General features: G+C 49.9%; 1 protein-coding gene across 1 annotated transcript; it reads right to left on the reverse strand.

Annotated features, from left to right (window-relative positions):
* Positions 1 to 2,615: 2,615 nt before the first annotated feature.
* Positions 2,616 to 21,650, reverse strand: LOC117440999 (TBC1 domain family member 9B-like). The gene is made up of 15 exons (XM_034077197.2): positions 20,972 to 21,650; positions 19,943 to 20,053; positions 19,504 to 19,622; positions 19,193 to 19,424; positions 16,424 to 16,682; positions 16,109 to 16,316; positions 13,997 to 14,188; positions 13,794 to 13,913; positions 8,637 to 8,787; positions 8,330 to 8,553; positions 5,684 to 5,801; positions 5,149 to 5,351; positions 4,963 to 5,045; positions 2,844 to 2,974; positions 2,616 to 2,706 (listed from the first exon to the last, which is right to left on the reverse strand). Exons 1-14 carry the CDS (start codon positions 21,087 to 21,089, stop codon positions 2,866 to 2,868), a joined length of 2,247 nt encoding a protein of 748 aa, XP_033933088.1. The 5' UTR covers positions 21,090 to 21,650; the 3' UTR covers positions 2,616 to 2,706; positions 2,844 to 2,865.
* Between the last annotated feature and the right edge of the window lie 3,382 nt (positions 21,651 to 25,032).

The following is a 25,032-nucleotide window of genomic DNA, read 5'->3' on the forward strand; positions in this document are numbered from 1 at the left end:
GACATCATGAACCTGCTGATGGACGCATTCCAACACTCGTTCTGCTCCAGCTGTGCACCTTGCAGCTGCAGCTCTGAGGCTTTGATCCTGATCAAGTGTTTAAGTCATGGATGTTTAAAGTTTAACTTTAAACATCCATGTGTGTCTAATATTATAGTTGACTTTTCATTCAGGAAGTATGACGCTGCGCTGTCAGTAGCTTCTCCATGTTGTGATTGGTCAAATGTAGCTAACCCCGCCCCTTTCATGTGAACGCGCACTCAGCCGGAGAGAGAAAACCGAGTTGATAACCAGCGTCGTAGGACCGCTTAGTGAGATCTCTTTGTTAGGGTTAGTTAAGATAACTAGTTGAACTGGCTTCGTAGTACAGGGCACTGGTAAAAAACAACAGGTAAACAACAGGTAAACAACAGGTAAACAACAGGTAAACAACAAAGTGTTACCTGGAGGTAGGTGCAGCTTGTAGAGCAGTTGAGTTTCTCCGTCATTTCCCCGTGATACATCCCACCTGCACACACACACACACACACACACACACACACACACACACACACAACACACACACACACACACACACACCACACACACACACACACACACACACACCACACACACACACACACACACACACACACACACACACACACACACACACACACACACACACACACACACACACACACACACACACACACACACACACACACACACACACACACACCACACACACACACACACACACACACACACACACCTTTAAGTGAAGTTATATAAGCCTCATCAAGACAGAAAGAATACCTAAGTTGTTTGTTATTGTATTTGAGTGTTGCCTCTTTGTTCTGAATATTGTAACGGCCTCTTTTCTTTGTTGCATGTGAAAAAGTTTGTTATTTTATTTTGAGCAAACCCATCGCATAACATCATCCAAACCACCGAGGCCAAGCAACTCTTCAGCTGTGAGTAAAATAAAGAAAGAAAACAAGTAAACAAACGTCTGTTTAAGGCGTCTAGTGGTTCTCGGCTGGCCTCGGGACCCACTTGTTCCTTTGTCAATACATCGCGACCCGAAATGTGAAGCACTCAAATCCAGAGTTGGGTGTGACGCGTCAGGGGATGGGGAGTTGGAGCAGCCGTCGACCTCAAGGACGAAGTCACCAACCTTCTGGAGCAGGGCCTTGGGTGCCACAACCATGAGCTCTGTTTTCCTGCTGTTCAGCTTCAGATAGTTGGAAGACATCCATGTTCTGATGTCATGCAGGCAGTTGATGAGAGACTGAGGGGGGTGGGAGGATGGAGCGGTGCTGAGATAGTTGGGTATCATCAGCGTAGCAGTGGAAGTTGAGTCCATGATGTCGGATGATCTGGCCGAGGGGGAGCATGTCAATGGTGAACAGGAGGGGGCCAAGCACAGAGCCCTGGGGTACACCGTGTGGTGGACTGGGGCCGGGGGTGAGTTTGAGCCACTGATGGAGACAAACTGTTTCCTGTTGTGGAGGTAGGATGTGAACCAGGACAGCGCTGTGCCAGTGACACCCAGGAGGTCTGAGAGGCGGGTGAGGAGGATGTTGTGAGAGAGGGTGTCAAACGCAGCAGAGAGGTCCAGGAGGATGAGGATGCTGAGGCGGCCAGAGTCGGCAGCAATGAGGAGGTCGTTGGTGATCAATGCGTGAACTATTTGGTTCTTGGACCTTGCCGGGTTGCCGAGTGGGGCCAGAGAATAGGCCAGACTCCAGCAAAGGTCAATGTGTCTAGAGTGCGCCATCTAGTGGGATCAACTGAAATGCCGGGTATTGCAGGAAAAAGGCTAAATGAATTACTATCATTTGGACAATTTTGTATCAATATTCGGCGGGCCGGATTCAAAAGCCCAAAGGGCCGTATCTGGCCCGCGGGCCTTAGTTTGCCCACGCCTGGTCTATAGTGTATGGTGTGTGTACTGCATGTATAGTGTTAGTCTCACTGAATCCGGTGATGAACTCCTTGAAGTTGAGCAGCCCGTCCTGGTTCTGGTCCAGGACCCTGAAGAGGCGAGCAGAGAGGGTGGGAGTACGGTCCCCGCAGGCCCAGGGGCCGAGGCCGAGGAACAGCTGGCAGAACTGCAGTGGGTCGATGCTGTACTGCTCCAGGTACGGGAGGGAGGGGTCGAACCGCTGAGAGACCCCGCTGCTGGAGCCCCAATAACAGCTGGCCATGTGCTGCGCCTGCACAGGAAGTACAGTCACATCTGGAGCCATAACACTAACATCTGGAGCCCAATAACAGCTGTTTTATTATTTAGCGCTTAGAGGAGTCAGTTTCCCTTAAAGAGACAGTACAGCTCCTCCAGCTCCTCGATGCTGAACGAAGACTCCGTCATCATCGCTCTCACCTGCACACACCACACACACACACACACACACACACAAACACACACACACACACACACACACACACACACACACACACACACACACACACCACACACACACACACACACACACACACACACACACACACACACACACACACACACACACACACACACACACACACACCACACACACACACACACAGTGTGAGGGTGTGGCACATTAGCAGGGCGTGTTAGCCTGTAGCATGACTGCTCACCACGCTCCTCTTGGCTGTGTCCTCCAGCGACTGGATGACCTTTAACCTCTGCTTGAACCTCATCTGCTCGATGACATCAGAGCGCAGGCTGCCGAACTTCTGCAAGAGACGAAGAAACAACATCCTGGAGTTAGAGAGAGAGACTCAGCAGGAGTTAGAGAGAGAGAGAGAGAGAGAGAGAGAGAGAGAGAGAGAGAGAGAGAGAGAGAGAGAGAGAGAGAGAGAGAGAGACTGACCTCGTAGGAGGACTTGATGAGGTCAAAGATGTCGATCTCTCGGGGCGGCTCGTCTCCGCTGGTCAGCAGGGCGTGGAGGTGAGGGATGGGAGGGGGCCACAGTCTGTTTGTTCACAACGTTATCCAGGTACCTACACACACACAACACACACACACACACAACCACACACACACACACACACACACACACAACACACACACCACACACACAACACACACACCACACACACACCACACACCACACACACACACACACACACCACACACACACACCACACACACACACACACACACACACACACACACACAGTTAGTAGGCTTGTTGGAGACGAGCCTCCAAAGTAGACGAGAATAGCCGGTCGCAGGAGGAGGTCTCAGAAAGCTCGCCTGAAGTCGGCTTGACTCGGTTTGCATAAAGAATGCTCACGTGTTTAATCGTTAATGTCAGATATAAGTACTCAGTGAATACATTTGTTCCTGCTCAAGACACTAGATACACACAGCAGCCTGAGAGCAGTATGAACAGTGTGTATTAATACACTAGATACACACAGCGGCCTGAGAGCAGTATGAACAGTGTGTATTAATACACTAGATACACACAGCAGCCTGTGAGCAGTATGAACAGTGTGTATTAATACACTAGATACACACAGCAGCCTGTGAGCAGTATGAACAGTGTGTATTAATACACTATATACACACAGCAGCCTGTGAGCAGTATGAACAGTGTGTATTAATACACTAGATACACACAGCAGCCTGTGAGCAGTATGAACAGTGTGTATTAATACACTAGATACACACAGCAGCCTGAGCAGTATGAACAGTGTGTATTAATACACTAGATACACACGGCAGCCTGTGAGCAGTATGAACAGTGTGTATTAATACACTAGATACACACGGCAGCCTGTGAGCAGTATGAACAGTGTGTATTAATACACTAGATACACACAGCAGCCTGTGAGCAGTATGAACAGTGTGTATTAATACACTAGATACACACAGCAGCCTGAGAGCAGTATGCACAGTGTGTATTAATACACTAGATACACACGGCAGCCTGAGAGCAGTATGAACAGTGTGTATTAATACACTAGATACACACGGCAGCCTGTGAGCAGCATGAACAGTGTGTATTAATACACTAGATACACACAGCAGCCTGTGAGCAGCATGACAGTGTGTATTAATTACACTAGATACACACAGCAGCCTGTGAGCAGCATGAACAGTGTGTATTAATACACTAGATACACACAGCAGCCTGTGAGCAGTATGAACAGTGTGTATTAATACACTAGATACACACAGCAGCCTGAGAGCAGTATGAACAGTGTGTATTAATACACTAGATACACACAGCAGCCTGAGAGCAGTATGAACAGTGTGTATTAATACACTAGATACACACAGCAGCCTGAGAGCAGTATGAACAGTGTGTATTAATACACTAGATACACACAGCAGCCTGTGAGCAGTATGAACAGTGTGTATTAATACACTAGATACACACAGCAGCCTGTGAGCAGCATGAACAGTGTGTATCTAGTGTATTAATACACTAGATACACACAGCAGCCTGTGAGCAGCATGAACAGTGTGTATTAATACACTAGATACACACAGCAGCCTGAGAGCAGTATGAACAGTGTGTATTAATACACTAGATACACACAGCAGCCTGTGAGCAGTATGAACAGTGTGTATTAATACACTAGATACACACAGCAGCCTGTGAGCAGCATGAACAGTGTGTATTAATACACTAGATACACACAGCAGCCTGTGAGCAGCATGAACAGTGTGTATTAATACACTAGATACACACAGCGGCCTGTGAGCAGTATGAACAGTGTGTATTAATACACTAGATACACACAGCGGCCTGAGAGCAGTATGAACAGTGTGTACCTCCCTTCCACTCACCTCACCTCCCTTCACCTCACCTCCCCCCCACCTCCCCTCCCCTCCCCTCACCTCACCTCACCTCCTCTCACCTCACCTCCTCTCACCTCACCTCACCTCACCTCACCTCCCCTCCTCTCACCTCACCTCACCTCCCCTCCCCTCCCCTCACCTCACCTCACCTCCCCTCCCCTCCCCCTCACCTCACCTCCCCAGGACGGTCATGGCCTCCCCCTCGTCGCTGCAGGAACAGCAGAGCCTCCATGTTTCGTGCAGCACCGCCAGCGCCACCTGCAGGAAGAGGGGACATATGTCAGGAGCTGCCAAAACTCAGGACTCCAGCTCCCATGATGCCCTGCTTTCTGAGGACTACAGCTCCCATGATGCTCTGTACCTGGAAGGTGACCTTGATGCCCTCGTAGAAGAAGCAGTCCACCAGCAGCACGGCGCTGTCAAAGGGCATCACAGACAGGAAGAGGGTGAGGAACCAGGAGAGGCTGATGGTGGAGATCACCCCCAGATCCCTCATGTGTTCGTACAGGGGGGGCAGGAAGGCTCTGGTCAGCTCCTCGAACACCCCCTGATCCACCAGGGCCCCTGAACGCATCACATCTCATTATATAATAGAAAGGCAGCAGCCCCTGATCCACCAGGGCCCCTGAACGCATCACATCTCATTATATAATAGAAAGGCAGCAGCCCCTGATCCACCAGGGCCCCTGAACGCATCACATCTCATTATATATAATAGAAAGGCACAGCCAGCAGCTCTCTGATCCACCAGGGCCCCTGAACGCATCACATCTCATTATACAATAGAAAGGCAGCAGCCCTGGGTGGAGGCGTGAAGCAGCTGCTCCGGTCTGGGGGTCCAGCCCAGCAAGGTGTACCTGATGAAGAGGCTGGTGAGTGTAGATGTGTATATGTACCTGTAACTCTTGTGTTGTAGTAGTCTGGCAGCATGCGCTCGCACAGAGCCACGAGCAGCCAGAACGCCTGCTCCTCTGGAGAGAAGAGCAGCAGCACCGAGGTGACTATGTTCATCGCCTGAGGACAACAGCAGTATTAGTACCTGGATGTAGTACTGGATGCAGTATTAGTACCTGGATGTAGTACTTTATATGTATTAGTACCTGGATGTAGTACTGTATGCAGTATTAGTACCTGGATGTAGTACTGGATGCAGTATTAGTACCTGGATGTAGTACTTTATATAGTATTAGTACCTGGATGTAGTACTGTATGCAGTATTAGTACCTGGATGTAGTACTGGATGTAGTATTAGTACCTGGATGTAGTACTTTATATAGTATTAGTACCTGGATGTAGTACTGTATGCAGTATTAGTACCTGGATGTAGTACTGGATGTAGTATTAGTACCTGGATGTAGTACTGTATGCAGTATTAGTACCTGGATGTAGTACTTTATATAGTATTAGTACCTGGATGTAGTACTGTATGCAGTAGTAGTACCTGGATGTAGTACTGGATGTAGTATTAGTACCTGGATGTAGTACTGTATGCAGTATTAGTACCTGGATGTAGTACTTTACGTAGTATTAGTACCTGGATGTAGTACTGGATGTAGTATTAGTACCTGGATGTAGTACTTTACGTAGTATTAGTACCTGGATGTAGTACTGGATGTAGTATTAGTACCTGGATGTAGTATTAGTACCTGGATGTAGTATTAGTACCTGGATGTAGTACTTTATGTAGTATTAGTACCTGGATGTAGTACTGGATGTAGTATTAGTACCTGGATGTAGTACTGTATGCAGTATTAGTACCTGGATGTAGTACTTTACGTAGTATTAGTACCTGGATGTAGTACTGGATATAGTATTAGTACCTGGATGTAATACTGGATGTAGTATTAGTACCTGGATGTAGTACTGGATGTAGTATTAGTACCTGGATGTAGTACTTTACGTAATATTAGTACCTGGATGTAGTACTGGATGTAGTATTAGTACCTGGATGTAGTACTGGATGTAGTATTAGTACCTGGATGTAGTACTTTACGTAGTATTAGTACCTGGATGTAGTACTGGAGTAGTATTAGTACCTGGATGTAGTACTGGATGTAGTATTAGTACCTGGATGTAATACTGGATGTAGTATTAGTACCTGGATGTAGTACTGGATGTAGTATTAGTACCTGGATGTAGTACTTTACGTAGTATTAGTACCTGGATGTAGTACTGGATGTAGTATTAGTACCTGGATGTAGTACTGAATGTAGTATTAGTACCTGGATGTAGTACTGGATGTAGTATTAGTACCTGGATGTAGTACTTTACATAGTATTAGTACCTGGATGTAGTACTTTACGTAGTATTAGTACCTGGATGTAGTACTGGATGTAGTATTAGTACCTGGATGTAGTACTGGATGTAGTATTAGTACCTGGATGTAGTACTGGATGTAGTATTAGTACCTGGATGTAGTACTGGATGTAGTATTAGTACCTGGATGTAATACTGGATGTAGTATTAGTACCTGGATGTAGTACTGGATGTAGTATTAGTACCTGGATGTAGTACTTTACGTAGTATTAGTACCTGGATGTAGTACTGGATGTAGTATTAGTACCTGGATGTAATACTGGATGTAGTATTAGTACCTGGATGTAGTACTGGATGTAGTATTAGTACCTGGATGTAGTACTTTACGTAGTATTAGTACCTGGATGTAGTACTGGATGTAGTATTAGTACCTGGATGTAGTACTGGATGTAGTATTAGTACCTGGATGTAATACTGGATGTAGTATTAGTACCTGGGATGTAGTACTGGAATGTAGTATTAGTACCTGGATGTAGTACTTTACGCAGTATTAGTACCTGGATGTAGTACTGGATGTAGTATTAGTACCTGGATGTAGTACTGTATGCAGTATTAGTACCTGGATGTAGTACTTTACGTAGTATTAGTACCTGGATGTAGTACTGGATGTAGTATTAGTACCTGGATGTAATACTGGATGTAGTATTAGTACCTGGATGTAGTACTGGATGTAGTATTAGTACCTGGATGTAGTACTGGATGTAGTATTAGTACATGGATGTAGTACTGGATGTAGTATTAGTACCTGGATGTAGTACTTTACGTAGTATTATTAGTACCTGGATGTAGTACTGGATGTAGTATTAGTACCTGGATGTAGTACTGGATGTAGTATTAGTACCTGGATGTAGTACTGGATGTAGTATTAGTACCTGGATGTAGTACTGGGTGTAGTATTAGTACCTGGATGTAGTACTGGATGTAGTATTAGTACCTGGATGTAGTACTGGATGTAGTATTAGTACCTGGATGTAGTACTTTACGTAGTATTATTAGTACCTGGATGTAGTACTTTATATAGTATTAGTACCTGGATGTAGTACTGGATGTAGTATTAGTACCTGGATGTAGTATTAGTACCTGGATGTAGTACTGGATGTAGTATTAGTACCTGGATGTAGTACTGGATGTAGTATTAGTACCTGGATGTAGTATTAGTACCTGGATGTAGTACTGGATGTAGTATTAGTACCTGGATGTAGTACTTTACGTAGTATTATTAGTACCTGGCAGTACCCGATGCCTGGGTTTCGGTGGGCGTACGCGGTCAGGACGCGGCGCAGCGCAGAGATGCCCGTCTGGTTCTGGAAGGCTCGGTGTTCGGGCATCGATCGATGAAGGTCCCTCTCGATCTCCTCCGTCACCACGGAAACCACAGAGCCAACCCCCATCGCCGCCTCCACCAGGTCACTATAGTAACCGGGGTGGGACGACATCTCATTCTGAGCACCTGTGAAAGGGCGAGGAGAGAATGATACCTCATTCACACCAGCTCCGGTAACAGCTCCGTGCTCCGAATGAGTGAACGCTCACCAGAGAACAGCATCCACAGCTCCCCCCGCAGGTTCTCTGGGATCCCATTCAGCACCAGCTCTCTGGTTCTGGAGGTCCGGTACATGCAGACTCCTCGACCAAACTCTGAGAAGTGGATGTTCCAAGCCTCCTCCTTCATCCTCTCCTTCATCTGGGGGGGGGGGAGGGTAAGTAGGGTCCTCAGTATCTGAGGGTCAGTATCTGAGGGTCCTCAGTATCTGAGGGTCAGTATCTGAGGGTCCTGTCCTTGGTATCTGAGGGTCCTCAGTATCTGAGGGTCAGTATCTAAAGGTCCTCAGTATCTGAGGGTCCTCAGTATCTAAAGGTCCTCAGTATCTAAAGGTCCTCAGTATCTGAGGGTCCTCAGTATCTAAAGGTCCTCAGTATCTGAGGGTCCTGTCCTTGGTATCTGAGGGTCCTCAGTATCTGAGGGTCCTGTCCTTGGTATCTGAGGGTCAGCATCTGAGGGTCCTCAGTATTTCCACTACAGCGGGGCCTGTGTCTGGTTGCGTTTCCACTCGGCCTGGCACCGGCTAGCGGGTCCTAATTCACAGTTGTTCTGGTCCCATAACATCGTGGTTCTCGGGCCAGGAACAACCCGGCTGAGTCGGGCTGAGCATGCTCAACTAGAGAGAGAATCGCTGGCAAGGGGAGACAACTACAACGAGATGAACATTTCTGACTGTGATTTAATTGTAATACACCGTTGTTGTGAGTGTGAACGGTCGGGGCATATCAGTGTTGTAGTCAAGTCACCAATTCACAAGTCCAAGTCACTCTCGAGTCACCACTCTTCGAGTCCGAGTCCAAGTCCGAGTCAATAAGGGAGAGTCGTAGTCGAGTCAGAGTCATCATTACCTGTGTTCGAGTCCGTGTCCAAGTCACTCTCGAGTCACCACTCTTCGAGTCCGAGTCCAAGTCCGAGTCACCAAGGGAGAGTCATAGTCGAGTCAGAGTCATCATTACCTGTGTTCGAGTCCGAGTCCAAGTCACTCTCGAGTCACCACTCTTCGAGTCCGAGTCCAAGTCCGAGTCACCATGGGAGAGTCGTAGTCGAGTCAGAGTCATCATTACCTGTGTTCGAGTCCGTGTCCAAGTCACTCTCGAGTCACCACTCTTCGAGTCCGAGTCCAAGTCCGAGTCACCAAGGGAGAGTCGTAGTCGAGTCAGAGTCATCATTATCTGTGTTCGAGTCCGAGTCCAAGTCACTCTCGAGTCACCACTCTTCGAGTCCGAGTCCGAGTCACCAAGGGAGTCGTAGTCGAGTCCGAGTCATCATTACCTGTGTTCGAGTCCGAGTCCAAGTCACTCTCGAGTCACCACTCTTCGAGTCCGAGTCCAAGTCCGAGTCACCAAGGGAGAGTCGTAGTCGAGTCAGAGTCATCATTACCTGTGTTCGAGTCCGAGTCCAAGTCACTCTCGAGTCACCACTCTTCGAGTCCGAGTCCAAGTCCGAGTCACCAAGGGAGAGTCTTAGTCGAGTCCGAGTCACCCAAGGAGTGTCCGAGTCGAGTCCGAGTCATCATTACCTGTGTTCGAGTCCAAGTCAAGTCCGAGTCACCTAAGAAGAGTCTAAGTCGAGTCCGAGTCACAAGTCTTCATGTATTAACCTTCGTGGATATATGTGTTGAAATGTAGCTGCTCCTCTACGTTGCTTTCATCCTGTCACGTGACACTGATCTGTCTGTGGAGCTGCTGTGAAGCCAGTCTGGCTACAAGTCTTGTAATAGGTGCTCCACCAGGGGTGGCCAACCCGCGGCTCTTTGCCCAGTTTCATGCGACTCTTCGGTTCATATCGAATTCTATATGTGAGTGTAGGGGAGAGACACGGACTCCCGACAGTTAACCTGATATTTAGTAGGTCTGTTCAGTATCGAATGCTGATCCTTCTGACGTCATTTGGCCGGTCAAAGTTGTTTGGGCTCGGATAAAATCGCTCCGTTACTTTGGTCGCGTGTTTCTTTCGTCCCGTGTTACTTTGGTCCCGCGTTACTTTGGTCCCGCGTTTCTTTCGTCCCGCGTTACTTTGGTCCCGCGTTACTTTGGTCCCGCGTTTCTTTCGTCCCGCGTTACTTTGGTCTCTTTCGTCCCGCGTTTCTTTCGTCCCGCGTTTCTTTCCTCCCGCGTTTCTTTCCTCCCGCGTTTCTTTCGTCCCGCGTTTCTTTGGTCCCGCGTTACTTTGGTCCCGCGTTACTTTGGTCCCGCGTTACTTTGGTCCCGCGTTTCTTTCGTCCCGCGTTTCTTTCCTCCCGCGTTTCTTTCCTCCCGCGTTACTTTGGTCCCGCGTTTCTTTCGTCCCGCGTTTCTTTCCTCCCGCGTTTCTTTCCTCCCGCGTTACTTTGGTCCCGCGTTTCTTTCGTCCCGCGTTTCTTTCCTCCCGCGTTTCTTTCCTCCCGCGTTTCTTTCCTCCCGCGTTTCTTTCCTCCCGCGTTACTTTGGTCCCGCGTTACTTTGGTCCCGCGTTTCTTTCGTCTCGCGTTTCTTTCGTCCCGCGTTTCTTTCGTCCCGCGTTTCTTTCGTCCCGCGTTTCTTTGGTCCCGCGTTACTTTGGTCCCGCGTTACTTTGGTCCCGCGTTACTTTGGTCCCGCGTTTCTTTCCTCCCGCGTTTCTTTGGTCCCGCGTTTCTTTCCTCCCGCGTTTCTTTCCTCCCGCGTTTCTTTCCTCCCGCGTTACTTTGGTCCAGCGTTACTTTGGTCCCGCGTTACTTTGGTCCCGCGTTTCTTTGGTCCCGCGTTTCTTTGGTCCCGCGTTTCTTTGGTCCCGCGTTTCTTTGGTCCCGCGTTTCTTTGGTCCCGCGTTTCTTTGGTCCCGCGTTACTTTCCTCCCGCGTTACTTTGGTCCAGCGTTACTTTGGTCCCGCGTTACTTTGGTCCCGCGTTACTTTGGTCCCGTGTTACTTTGGTCCCGTGTTTCTTTCGTCCCGTGTTACTTTCGTCCCGGCTCTCCCTACGTGTGTGTACATGTGTGGTGTCCGGTGTCAGTATGAGAGGATGACAGCGCGTCTAATTTTGATGTGGCCCAAGAGCCAATCACAATAATACCTGCGATGCAGTGAACCAATCAACTTTGAGGGGGGAAACCTATCGTTGAGTAAACACTATCTGGCAGGAACTGAGTTTGATCCTAATGGCAGGGAAGAAATGCACAGCTAAGCGAAAATATGGACGTGTTTAGTAGAGTGGGAGAGTTCATGATTTTTTATCGAACGCAATTGCAAGCCATTTTGCCGTATATGCCAGACAGCATTAACCCATTTCAAGGCTTCAAATCTTCAGCGCCATTTCACCTCATTGTTATGTTGTTATGTTAACTGGCCTCTGGATACTGGTAGGAGAGGTTTGATTCCATTTCTGTCCATATTATGGTGTGTGACATTTACAATAAATCTGTCTGAGCAGAGCTACAGTGGGGCAAAAAGTATTTAGTCAGCCACCAACTGTGCAGGTTCTCCCACTTAAGAAGATGAGGCCTGTAATGTTCCTCCTGGTTCACTTCAACTCTGAGACAGAGGGGGGGGGAAAGAATCCAGGAAGTCACTTTGTACGATTTGTAATGAATTAATTGGTAAAGTAAGTATTTGGTCTCCTCCAAAGAAACCAGATGTCTGGCTCTCACAGACCTGTACCTCCTCCTCTCAGAGCCTCCTCTGTCCTCCACTCGTTACCTGTATTAATGGAACCGGTTTGAACTCGTTATCAGTATAAAGACACCGGTCCACGACCTCAAACCGTCACACTCCAGACTCCACTACGGCCAAGACCAGAGAGCTGTCAAAGGACTCCAGAAACAACATGGTAGACCTGCACCAGGCTGGGAAGACTGCATCTGCAACAGGTAAGCAGCTCGGTGTGAAGAAACATACAAGACCACTGATAATCTCCCTCGATCTGGGGCTCCACGCAAGATCTCACCCCGTGGGGTCAAAGTGATCACAAGACCGGTGAGCAAAGATCCAGACCCACACGGGGGACCGAGTCCATGACCTGCAGAGAGCTGGGACCAGAGTAACAAAGGCTACCATCAGTAACACACTACGCCGCAGGGTCATCGTGCGCGAGAATTCACGAGTCCGAATCAGCGTACGCGATAATTCACGAGTCCAAGTCCGAGTCGCGTAAATCAGTGTCCGAGTCGAGTCACGAGTCCGAAAATCAGCACTCAAGTGCGAGTCCAGGACTCGAGTGCTCCATCTCTGGGGCATATACAACGTTAGCTTAGCCTGGTCGATCCGATCTCCATTCAGAAAACACGCATTTTAAAAGGTGTTTCTCTGCCGTCTGTCTGCAGACGTGTCAAAGCATTAACTCGTGGTTCTAACCGGTATCGGTATGTATCTAACCCAATACAGACATAAATAAACCAGTAGTCGCCATGACGCAGACAGCTGACGGCTGATGTTTTGGTTTTGCGGTTCGCATTGAAGATGACGTCACAGCAGTTTTACGCAGCGTCGCTCCACCCGCCGATCGCCCCGCCTACACTGCGTTACTATAGTTACTACCCAAGTTGCTAAACTGTAATGGAAACGCAGCACAAAGTGAGCCCGGCCTACCCATACTGTACTAAGCCACAAGGTTCCTCAGTATCTAAGGGTCCTCAGTATCTAAGGGTCCTCAGTATCTAAGGGTCCTCAGTAACTAAGGTTCCTCAGTATCTAAGGGTCCTCAGTATCTAAGGGTCCTCAGTATCTAAGGTTCCTCAGTATCTAAGGGTCCTCAGTAACTAAGGGTCCTCAGTATCTAAGGGTCCTCAGGATCTAAGGGTCCTCAGTATATAAGGGTCCTCAGTAACTAAGGGTCCTCAGTATCTAAGGGTCCTCAGTAACCTCAGTAACTAAGGTTCCTCAGTATGTAAGGGTCCTCAGTATCTAAGGGTCCTCAGTAACTAAGGGTCCTCAGTATCTAAGGGTCCTCAGTAACCTCAGTAACTAAGGTTCCTCAGTATCTAAGGGTCCTCAGTATCTAAGGGTCCTCAGTAACTAAGGGTCCTCAGGATCTAAGGGTCAGTATCTAAGGGTCCTCAGGATCTAAGAGTCCTCAGTATCTAAGGGTCCTCAGTATATATGGGTCAGTATCTAAGGGTCCTCAGTATCTAAGGGTCCTCAGGATCTAAGGGTTCTCAGGATCTAAGGGTCCTCCTGAGGGACTTGAACTCACGGCTTTGGGCCCAAGGTCCTCGGGGGCCCCGGTCTGGTAGAGCCTCAGGAGACCCTGATTGGCTGTCGGCAGGTCAGGGTGGTAATGTCGGCCAATGAGGACGGACTCAGATGAGGAGCCCTGAGGACAGGAAACAGAAGCACTGTGAGAGATCTACTTCCTGTCAGCTGACCCCTCAGAAACAGTATGGATTCAGGACCCACCAGGGGCCCAATCAGGGGGCTGGTTTCCCCCCCGCTGCTGTCGGGGGTCCGCTGCAGGAAGTCGGAGATCCGCTGGAGCAGGAAGTCTCTGTCTTTGAGGTTAGCGAACAGGAAGTTGGTCTTGTTCTTGGTGCTGATGGAGACGGGACACGGCAGGATGCTGCTGCTGTCTGCCTTCTCAACCACTGACACCTGCAGCAAAGCATCATGGGTAAAGAGAATCATGGGAAAAGAGCATCATGGGTAACTGAGGCCCAATTCCAAACCGCCCCCTACACACTACCCCTCCGTGACTTCCTGTTTACCTCTCTGGGGGGGAGGATCAGCTGTCTTCCTGTTTACCTCTCTTAGGGGGAGGATCAGCTGACTTCCTGTTTACCTCTCTTAGGGGGATGATCAGCAGACTTCCTGTTTACCTCTCTTAGGGGGATGATCAGCTGACTTCCTGTTTACCTCTCTCAGGGGGAGGATCAGCTGACTTCCTGTTTACCTCTCTGGGGGGGAGGATCAGCTGACTTCCTGTTTACCTCTCTGGGGGGGAGGATCAGCTGACTTCCTGTTTACCTCTCTTAGGGGGAGGATCAGCTGACTTCCTGTTTACCTCTCTCAGGGGGAGGATCAGCTGACTTCCTGTTTACCTCTCTTAGGGGGATGATCAGCTGACTTCCTGTTTACCTCTCTGGGGGGAGGATCAGCTGACTTCCTGTTTACCTCTCTTAGGGGGATGATCAGCTGACTTCCTGTTTACCTCTCTGGGGGGGAGGATCAGCTGACTTCCTGTTTACCTCTCTGGGGGGATGATCAGCTGACTTCCTGTTTACCTCTCTGGGGGGGAGGATCAGCTGACTTCCTGTTTACCTCTCTTAGGGGGAGGATCAGCTGACTTCCTGTTTACCTCTCTGAGGGGGAGGATCAGCTGACTTCCTGTTTACCTCTCTGGGGGGAGGATCAGCTGACTTCCTGTTTACCTCTCTGGGGGGGAGGATCAGCTGACTTCCTGTTTACCTCTCTGGGGGGATGATCAGCTGACTTCCTGTTTACCTCTCTGGGGGGATGATCAGCTGACTTCCTGTTTACCTCTCTCAGGGGGAGGATCAGCTGACTTCCTGTTTACCTCTCTCAGGGGGATGATCAGCTGACTTCCTGCTTACCTCTCTGGGGGGGATGATCAGCTGACTTCCTGTTTACCTCTCTTAGGGGGATGATCAGCTGACTTCCTGTTTACCTCTCTTAGGGGGATGATCAGCTGACTTCCTGTTTACCTCTCTGGGGGGATGATCAGCTGACTTCCTGTTTACCTCTCTTAGGGGGATGATCAGCTGACTTCCTGTTTACCTCTCTTAGGGGGAGGATCAGCTGACTTCCTGTTTACCTCTCTTAGGGGGATGATCAGCTGACTTCCTGTTTACCTCTCTGGGGGGGAGGATCAGCTGACTTCCTGTTTACCTCTCTGGGGGGGAGGATCAGCTAACTTCCTGTTTACCTCTCTCAGGGGGAGGATCAGCTGACTTCCTGTTTACCTCTCTTAGGGGGATGATCAGCTGACTTCCTGTTTACCTCTCTGGGGGGGAGGATCAGCTGACTTCCTGTTTACCTCTCTTAGGGGGATGATCAGCTGACTTCCTGTTTACCTCTCTTAGGGGGATGATCAGCTGACTTCCTGTTTACCTCTCTGGGGGGGAGGATCAGCTGACTTCCTGTTTACCTCTCTCAGGGGGAGGATCAGCTGACTTCCTGTTTACCTCTCTTAGGGGGATGATCAGCTGACTTCCTGTTTACCTCTCTGGGGGGGAGGATCAGCTGACTTCCTGTTTACCTCTCTCAGGGGGAGGATCAGCTGACTTCCTGTTTACCTCTCTTAGGGGGATGATCAGCTGACTTCCTGTTTACCTCTCTGAGGGGGATGATCAGCTGACTTCCTGTTTACCTCTCTCAGGGGGATGATCAGCTGACTTCCTGTTTACCTCTCTCAGGGGGAGGATCAGCTGACTTCCTGTTTACCTCTCTCAGGGGGATGATCAGCTGACTTCCTGTTTACCTCTCTGAGGGGGATGATCAGCTGACTTCCTGTTTACCTCTCTCAGGGGGAGGATCAGCTGACTTCCTGTTTACCTCTCTTAGGGGGATGATCAGCTGACACAGGTCTTCTTCTCTGCTGTTGAAACAGATGTAGTTGTTGGAGATGAACAGCTGTCCCACCACGTGCATCTTGGCGAACGGCGCCCACAGGGTGCAGTCCGTGTGTCCGTCCAGACGCTCGTCCTGCGTCAGCCGGAACATCGTGCGGTAATGCTCGTTCTTCGCCCGGGCGTCCAGATCCCTGCAGGACAGAAAACAGCTGATCAGGTCAAAGGTCAGAGGGAGTGAGGGAATAATGTTATTATTTATAATCATAACTGAACACATGTGAACTGAACAGAGTGAGACCTCTTGAGTGCAGAGACGTTCTTCAGCGTCTTGCAGGGCTTGGGAAGCGAGCGGTCGGCAGCGAAAGCCTCGTTGTCCAGAAGCTGCCGCATGGCCATGTTGGCGAGCTGCTCCATCAGCTTGAAGGTGTCGTTGATGTTGAGAAACATGGAGAAGAAATACTCGGTGCTGCGCGTGCTGACTCGAACACTTTCTGGAAACACCAGCGTGGCGTTCTTCTCCAGCTGGGTCACCTCCGACCACTGCACCACCAGGGTCACTGAGGCGCAGAGAGACAGAGACACATCAGCTACACAACCCTGAGAGAGACAGAGACACATCAGCTACACAACCCTGAGAGAGACAGAGATACATCAGCTACACAACCCTGAGAGAGGCAGAGATACATCAGCTACACAACCCTGAGAGAGACAGAGACACATCAGCTACACAACCCTGAGAGAGACAGAGACACATCAGCTACACAACCCTGAGAGAGACAGAGATATATCAGCTACACAACCCTGAGAGAGGCAGAGATACATCAGCTACACAACCCTGAGAGAGACAGAGACACATCAGCTACACAACCCTGAGAGAGACAGAGACACATCAGCTACACAACCCTGAGAGAGACAGAGATACATCAGCTACACAACCCTGAGAGAGGCAGAGATACATCAGCTACACAACCCTGAGAGAGACAGAGACACATCAGCTACACAACCCTGAGAGAGACAGAGACACATCAGCTACACAACCCTGAGAGAGACAGAGATACATCAGCTACACAACCCTGAGAGAGACAGAGATACATCAGCTACACAACCCTGAGAGAGGCAGAGATACATCAGCTACACAACCCTGAGAGAGACAGAGATACATCAGCTACACAACCCTGAGAGAGACAGAGATACATCAGCTACACAACCCTGAGAGAGACAGAGACACATCAGCTACACAACCCTGAGAGAGACAGAGATACATCAGCTACACAACCCTGAGAGAGACAGAGATACATCAGCTACACAACCCTGAGAGAGACAGAGATACATCAGCTACACAACCCTGACATTCACTAGAGGAGTGCCATCAGGTTACTAGAGGAGTACCTTCAGGTTACTAGAGGAGTACCTTCAGGTTACTAGAGGAGTACCTTCAGGTAACTAGAGGAGTACCTTCAGGTTACTAGAGGAGTACCTTCAGGTTACTAGAGGAGTACCTTCAGGTTACTAGAGGAGTACCTTCAGGTAACTAGAGGAGTACCATCAGGTTACTAGAGGAGTACCTTCTGGTTACTAGAGGAGTACCATCAGGTTACTAGAGGAGTACCTTCAGGTTACTAGAGGAGTACCTTCTGGTTACTAGAGGAGTACCTTCAGGTTACCAGAGGAGTACCTTCAGGTTACTAGAGGAGTACCTTCAGGTTACTAGAGGAGTACCTTCAGGTTACTAGAGGAGTACCTTCAGGTTACTAGAGAAGTACCTTCAGGTTACTAGAGGAGTACCTTCAGGTTACTAGAGGAGTCCCTTCAGGTTACTAGAGGAGTACCATCATGTTACCAGAGGAGTACCTTCTGGTTACTAGAGGAGTACCTTCAGGTTACTAGAGGAGTACCTTCTGGTTACTAGAGGAGTACCTTCAGGTTACTAGAGGAGTACCTTCATGTTACTAGAGGAGTACCTTCAGGTTACTAGAGGAGTACCTTCAGGTTACTAGAGGAGTACCTTCTGGTTACTAGAGGAGTACCTTCAGGTTACTAGAGGAGTACCTTCAGGTAACTAGAGGAGTACCATCAGGTTACTAGAGGAGTACCTTCTGGTTACTAGAGGAGTACCTTCAGGTTACTAGAGGAGTACCTTCTGGTTACTAGAGGAGTACCTTCAGGTTACTAGAGGAGTACCTTCAGGTAACTAGAGGAGTACCATCAGGTTACTAGAGGAGTACCTTCTGGTTACTAGAGGAGTACCTTCAGGTTACTAGAGGAGTACCTTCTGGTTACTAGAGGAGTACCTTCAGGTTACTAGAGGAGTACCTTCAGGTAACTAGAGGAGTACCATCAGGTTACTAGAGGAGTACCTTCTGGTTACTAGAGGAGTACCTTCAGGTTACTAGAGGAGTACCTTCTGGTTACTAGAGGAGTACCTTCAGGTTACTAGAGGAGTACCTTCTGGTTACTAGAGGAGTACCTTCAGGTTACTAGAGGAGTACCTTCAGGTTACTAGAGGAGTACCTTCAGGTAACTAGAGGAGTACCATCAGGTTACTAGAGGAGTACCTTCAGGTTACTAGAGGAGTACCATCAGGTTACTAGAGGAGTACCTTCTGGTTACTAGAGGAGTACCTTCAGGTAACTAGAGGAGTACCATCAGGTTACTAGAGGAGTACCATCAGGTTACTAGAGGAGTACCTTCAGGTTACTAGAGGAGTACCTTCTGGTTACTAGAGGAGTACCTTCTGGTTACCAGAGGAGTACCTTCAGGTTACTAGAGGAGTACCTTCTGGTTACCAGAGGAGTACCTTCAGGTTACCAGAGGAGTACCTTCTGGTTACTAGAGGAGTACCTTCAGGTTACTAGAGGAGTACCTTCAGGTTACTAGAGGAGTACCTTCTGGTTACTAGAGGAGTACCTTCAGGTTACTAGAGGAGTACCTTCAGGTTACTAGAGGAGTACCTTCAGGTTACTAGAGGAGTTTACTCTTCAATGGCCAGGGCAGTTTGCGCTTCCTGTTTCTGTTTCACTGTTTAAATGATATGAAAGAACTCTGGCCTGTGATTGGCCGGCCGTACCCTCCTTGCCCAACAGGAAGGAGTAGAAGCACAGGTGGTTGACGGACAGGTAGAGCCAGCCCTGCCGCGGCACCCTTCCCTTCCAGAAGCTGCAGGAGTAATAGTTGACCAGCTTCTCTTCCTCCGGCATCCCGAACAGCCTCCTCATCTTCAGCTCCGCCTCCCGAAACTTCCCACAATCCTCCTCCTGCTCCTCGCCCTGCTTCAGTCGGTTCTCCTCTGCGATGATGCCCTGCAGGAAGTGACATCACTCACTGAAAGGATGACACACAGGAAGAGAGACCTGAGCAAGTAAACAGGAAGTGACATACTGAGATCTTTCCCTTGACGAAGGTGGTGACGTCTTCGTCGTTGTCAAAGATGGAGATGGTCTGCAGCAGGTTTGACTCCAGCCAATCCCAGTGCTCCGTGATCTCCTTCCTGGACGAGCCTGCAAGACACGGCCAACGTTACAATTAAACCCAACACACGCGGTCTCCATCGTGCGGTTAACAGTTGGCCTGCCACTCGTCGTGAGCGCCTGGTGTCTGTTAAAGGCCCAAAGCACGCCTCCATGACGCCTCCATGACGAGACAGTGACAGTTGGCATCAATCAAAACAATAATACATATGAATAATAAAACATCTTATTCCAAACATCCATAATGTTTGGAATAAGATGTTTATTATTCATATGTATTATTGTCTCATTTCTATTCATAATGTTTCATTATAGAAATGAGAGAGAAATGCAAAATGGCTTCAACACACCGCTTGCGATGTTCCAGTAGATCTGAGCGCCGGCCGTCTGCAGGAGGATCCGATAGGGAGCGACCCGGGCGCTGGAGTCCAGAACCACGTCCAGGGTGCCCACCAGCAGACCTGCAGAGCACAGGGTCAGTACTCAGTATTTACACCACCTGCAGAGCACAGGGTCAGTACTCAGTATTTACACCACCTGCAGAGCACAGGGTCAGTACTCAGTATTTACACCACCTGCAGAGCACAGGGTCAGTACTCAGTATTTACACCACCTGCAGAGCACAGGGTCAGTACTTAGTATTTACACCACCTGCAGAACACAGGGTCAGTACTTAGTATTTACACCACCTGCAGAGCACAGGGTCAGTACTCAGTATTTACACCACCTGCAGAGCACAGGGTCAGTACTCAGTATTTACACCACCTGCAGAGCACAGGGTCAGTACTCAGTATTTACACCACCTGCAGAGCACAGGGTCAGTACTCAGTATTTACACCACCTGCAGAGCACAGGGTCAGTACTTAGTATTTACACCACCTGCAGAGCACAGGGTCAGTACTTAGTATTTACACCACCTGCAGAGCACAGGGTCAGTACTCAGTATTTACACCACCTGCAGAGCACAGGGTCAGTACTTAGTATTTACACCACCTGCAGAACACAGGGTCAGTACTCAGTATTTACACCACCTGCAGAGCACAGGGTCAGTACTTAGTATCTACACCACCTGCAGAGCACAGGGTCAGTACTCAGTATTTACACCACCTGCAGAGCACAGGGTCAGTACTTAGTATTTAGTAACAGTACACAAAGTACTTCAAACTGCTGCGCCAGCTTTGAGAACACTTTATTGATGATCATAAAACATATTATTCTGAAACGGACCAATCCGCACCATCACTACTTTTACCGTCGCTACTTTCCCGAGATGTTGATGATAACACTTTTCTACTTTAAGTTGAGGAACATTTTGAATGCAGTACTTTTCCGTGTACTCTACTTTGACTGAAGTAGAATATCTGAGTACTTTTACTCACCGGACAGCCCCCCTCCTCGGCCATGTCCTCTCCTCCTCTGCAGGACGAAGAAGGGGTTTGCCCGCTCAGAGACCCACAGAGGCCCGGCCAGCAGCACCTCCTCCGGGGGGATCCACATCGAGAGGAGGGGCAGAACCAGGGAGGAGGACCACTCTGAGACCCCCGGGGGAAGGAGCAGTATTCCCGGGAGGAAGGAGCAGTATCCCCGGTACTAAGAAGGAGCAGTATTCCCGGGAGGAAGGAGCCGTATCGCCGGGAGGAAGGAGCAGTATCCCCGGGAGGAAGGAGCAGTATCGCCGGGAGGAAGGAGCAGTATCGCCGGTACTTAGGAGCAGTATCCCCGGGAGGAAGGAGCAGTATCCCCGGGAGGAAGGAGCAGTATCCCCGGGAGGAAGGAGCAGTATCGCCGTTATTTTCCCGGAGCTCCTCTGATGTTGTTGTTGTTTTCAGTCAGCTGACTAAACATCACTTCCGGGTCTGGCACGGCGTCATCACGTCACGCTGCGTCATTACGTCATGTACCTATGGAATGAATCCAGCCCCCAGGAAGTATGTTATTGAATAAGAAAGAAAGAAAGGAACAACATCCACCCCCGTTGAATGTCCGGAGGGGTGAAACGGCGGAACCACAGCTTCGGGACGTTATTGACTTACATTGAGAGAGAGACACGTGTGTTAATCAGCGGATGATTTGTTTTAAACTAAATAAACTCCACGGTATGAATGATTGTATTTCCCTTATTTAAATCATTAGAGTACTGTACGATGCACCTAAAGCTGAATTAGAGTTATTTGATCTCTCCATTCCTCTGACTGACAGAGCGGGTGATCAGAGGCGGGGCTTAAGGGGAAACTCCACTGCGCATGCTCTGTGGGCCCACATCCAGGGTTGCGGTCGGATAATCCAAAATCGTATATCCCTTGACCTCTGAGTGAAACGTCACGGGGTTAAGGGATAGTGGATAGGAGAATTCAAAAGGATTTAGGAGAAGAGACTGCGGTACTTTAGAGCAGGGGTTTCCAACCCCCGGTGTGCGGACCGGCACCGGGCCGCGGAGGTGTTACTGCCGGGCCGCGAAATAGCTGTGAGTTTATCGTAATATTTGCAGAATTACCTCTGGGAGGAGCAGCACCAGGAGGCAGCGGGACGTAGACTCCGCCTCTGGAGGAGCAGCACCAGGAGGCAGCGGGACGTGGACTCCGCCTCTGGGAGGAGCAGCACCAGGAGGCAGCGGGACGTGGACTCCGCCTCTGGGAGGAGCAGCACCAGGAGGCAGCGGGACGTAGACTCCGCCTCTGGGAGGAGCAGCACCAGGAGGCAGCGGGACGTGGACTCCGCCTCTGAGAGGTGCAGCACCAGGAGGCAGCGGGACGTAGACTCCGCCTCTGGGAGGAGCAGCACCAGGAGGCAGCGGGACGTGGACTCCGCCTCTGGGAGGAGCAGCACCAGGAGGCAGCGGGACGTGGACTCCGCCTCTGAGAGGTGCAGCACCAGGAGGCAGCGGGACGTAGACTCCGCCTCTGAGAGGTGCAGCACCAGGAGGCAGTGGGACGTAGACTCCGCCTCTGGGAGGAGCAGCACCAGGAGGCAGCGGGACGTAGACTCCGCCTCTGGGAGGAGCAGCACCAGGAGGCAGCGGGACGTAGACTCCGCCTCTGGGAGGAGCAGCACCAGGAGGCAGCGGGACGTAGACTCCGCCTCTGGGAGGAGCAGCACCAGGAGGCAGCGGGACGTAGACTCCGCCTCTGAGAGGTGCAGCACCAGGAGGCAGTGGGACATAGACTCCGCCTCTGAGAGGTGCAGCACCAGGAGGCAGTGGGACGTAGACTCCGCCTCTGAGAGGTGCAGCACCAGGAGGCAGTGGGACGTAGACTCCGCCTCTGGGAGGAGCAGCACCAGGAGGCAGCGGGACGTAGACTCCGCCTCTGGGAGGAGCAGCACCAGGAGGCAGCGGGACGTAGACTCCGCCTCTGGGAGGAGCAGCACCAGGAGGCAGTGGGACGTAGACTCCGCCTCTGGGAGGAGCAGCACCAGGAGGCAGTGGGACGTAGACTCCGCCTCTGGGAGGAGCAGCACCAGGAGGCAGCGGGACGTAGACTCCGCCTCTGGGAGGAGCAGCACCAGGAGGCAGCGGGACGTAGACTCCTTCTCGTCCAGCTGACCTCTCTCAGTGGATGTCCGCTCATCACCTCAAGCTCAACCTCAACAAAACTGAACTGCTTTCCTTCCGGGAAAAGATCGTCCCTCTCTCGACCTGACGATCAGCATCGGCCCCTCTGTTGTTTCCCCGACTCAGACTGCAAGGACTCTGGGTGTGACCCTAGATAACAACCTGTCCTTCACTGCAAACATCGCTGCTGCAACCCGCTGCTGCAGATACACGCTCTACAGCATCAGGAGGACGCGTCCCCAGCTGACCCAGAGAGCCACGCAGGTTCTGGTCCAGGCTCTCGTCCCCTCACTAGACTACTGCAGCCCCCTCCTGCTGGTCTGCCTGCATGAGCCATCCGACCTCTCTCCTCCAGAATGCAGCGGCTCGTCTGGTCTTCATCCTTCCTGAATGTTCCACACCACCCGCTCCTCCGCTCCCTCCACTGGCTTCCGGTAACTGCTAGAATCCACTTCCAGACCCTGGTGCTTGGTACCATGCTGCGAATGGATCTGGCCCTTCCTACATCCAGGACACGGTTAAACCGTGCACCCAGCACGTGCACTCCGCTCTGCATCAGCCAGACGACTCGCTGCACCCTCGCTGCGAGGGGGACCGAGTTCCATCAGCAGGAACACGTGGGTTTGCTGTCCTGGCTCCAAGATGGTGGAACGAGCTCCCTGACATCAGGACAGCAGAAAGCTCACACACCTTCCAGACTGAGACTCATCTCCTTCGACTCCACCTCGAGGAGAGAACTGCTAACAAAGCACTTATATACTAACAAAGGACTGGCTCCTCTAAAGCCAGCTGAGCAGCACTTGAGATGCTGGCTCCATGAAGCCTGATGTACTTTGTGATTCTGTTTCCTCAGGCTGTGTCTTCCTGGTGGAACGCACTGTGAGTCTCTGGATGAAAGCCTCAGCTAGATGCGAGGAGATGAGATGAGATGATGATGATGATGATGATGATGATGATGATGATGATGATGATGATGATGATGATGATGATGATGAAATGAAATGTAATAATCATATCTTCTGAAAGCAGATGCCAGTGACACACACACCCTGCGACCTCCTTCATAATGCGTCTTCTCCTTGTTATCCGTAAATCATACAAACAAAACCAAATTAACAGCCGGTCCTCGGCTCAATAGAGGAAGGACTTCGGAGAAGAGACTGCACTTCACTATCGACGTGTTTCTGATGCTCCAGCGGACGTCCTGAATGTGCGTCTGCTGCTGTGGGGTAACCATGGAAACCACAGCTTCCTACACAGCGGACTACAAACATGGATGCTCAATAAGAACGAGGGACTCATCTAGAGACTCTGCTCCGTGCTCTGATGCTGCTGCTTTGCTTTATGAACGAGACAACAGAGAAACAGATTCTTCAGGACCAAAGCTGGAACTGAGATAGAAAGGAAAGTGAAACTTCTGCTCGTCCCCCTCTCCCTCCGGTCCACGTTAACACCAATGATCCAACACGTATGATTGATGGAAAGATAAATCAATACAGATGTATTTATTATAAACGTTAGTGCTGAACATCTGTCTCTGTGTGTATCACCATTCAGACATCTCTAGAAGCTGAACAGACCCCACACAGCTCAGTGAAGACTGAGAGACTTTATTTGATCATTTCAGTGAAAACTAACGTTCATATTTCTCTCTTTGTTATAATACTGATGAACGTTCAGAACAAAGCACTTTGTAACTTACCACCTACGCTTTAAAAAGCTTAATAAGCACCGTAACTTTCATGATATCATTTCTCCTCATAATCGGTTGTTTCCGTGACCTGTCCTGGTTCTGCTGTCGCAGAGGCCTGCTCCCACCTGTCCTGGTTCTGCTGTTGCAGAGGCCTGCTCCCACCTGTCCTGGTTCTGTTGTCGCAGAGGCCTGCTCCC

The sequence above is a fragment of the Pseudochaenichthys georgianus genome, unplaced genomic scaffold, assembly GCF_902827115.2.
Source record: "Pseudochaenichthys georgianus unplaced genomic scaffold, fPseGeo1.2 scaffold_1385_arrow_ctg1, whole genome shotgun sequence".
NCBI classification, from domain to species: domain Eukaryota; kingdom Metazoa; phylum Chordata; class Actinopteri; order Perciformes; family Channichthyidae; genus Pseudochaenichthys; species Pseudochaenichthys georgianus.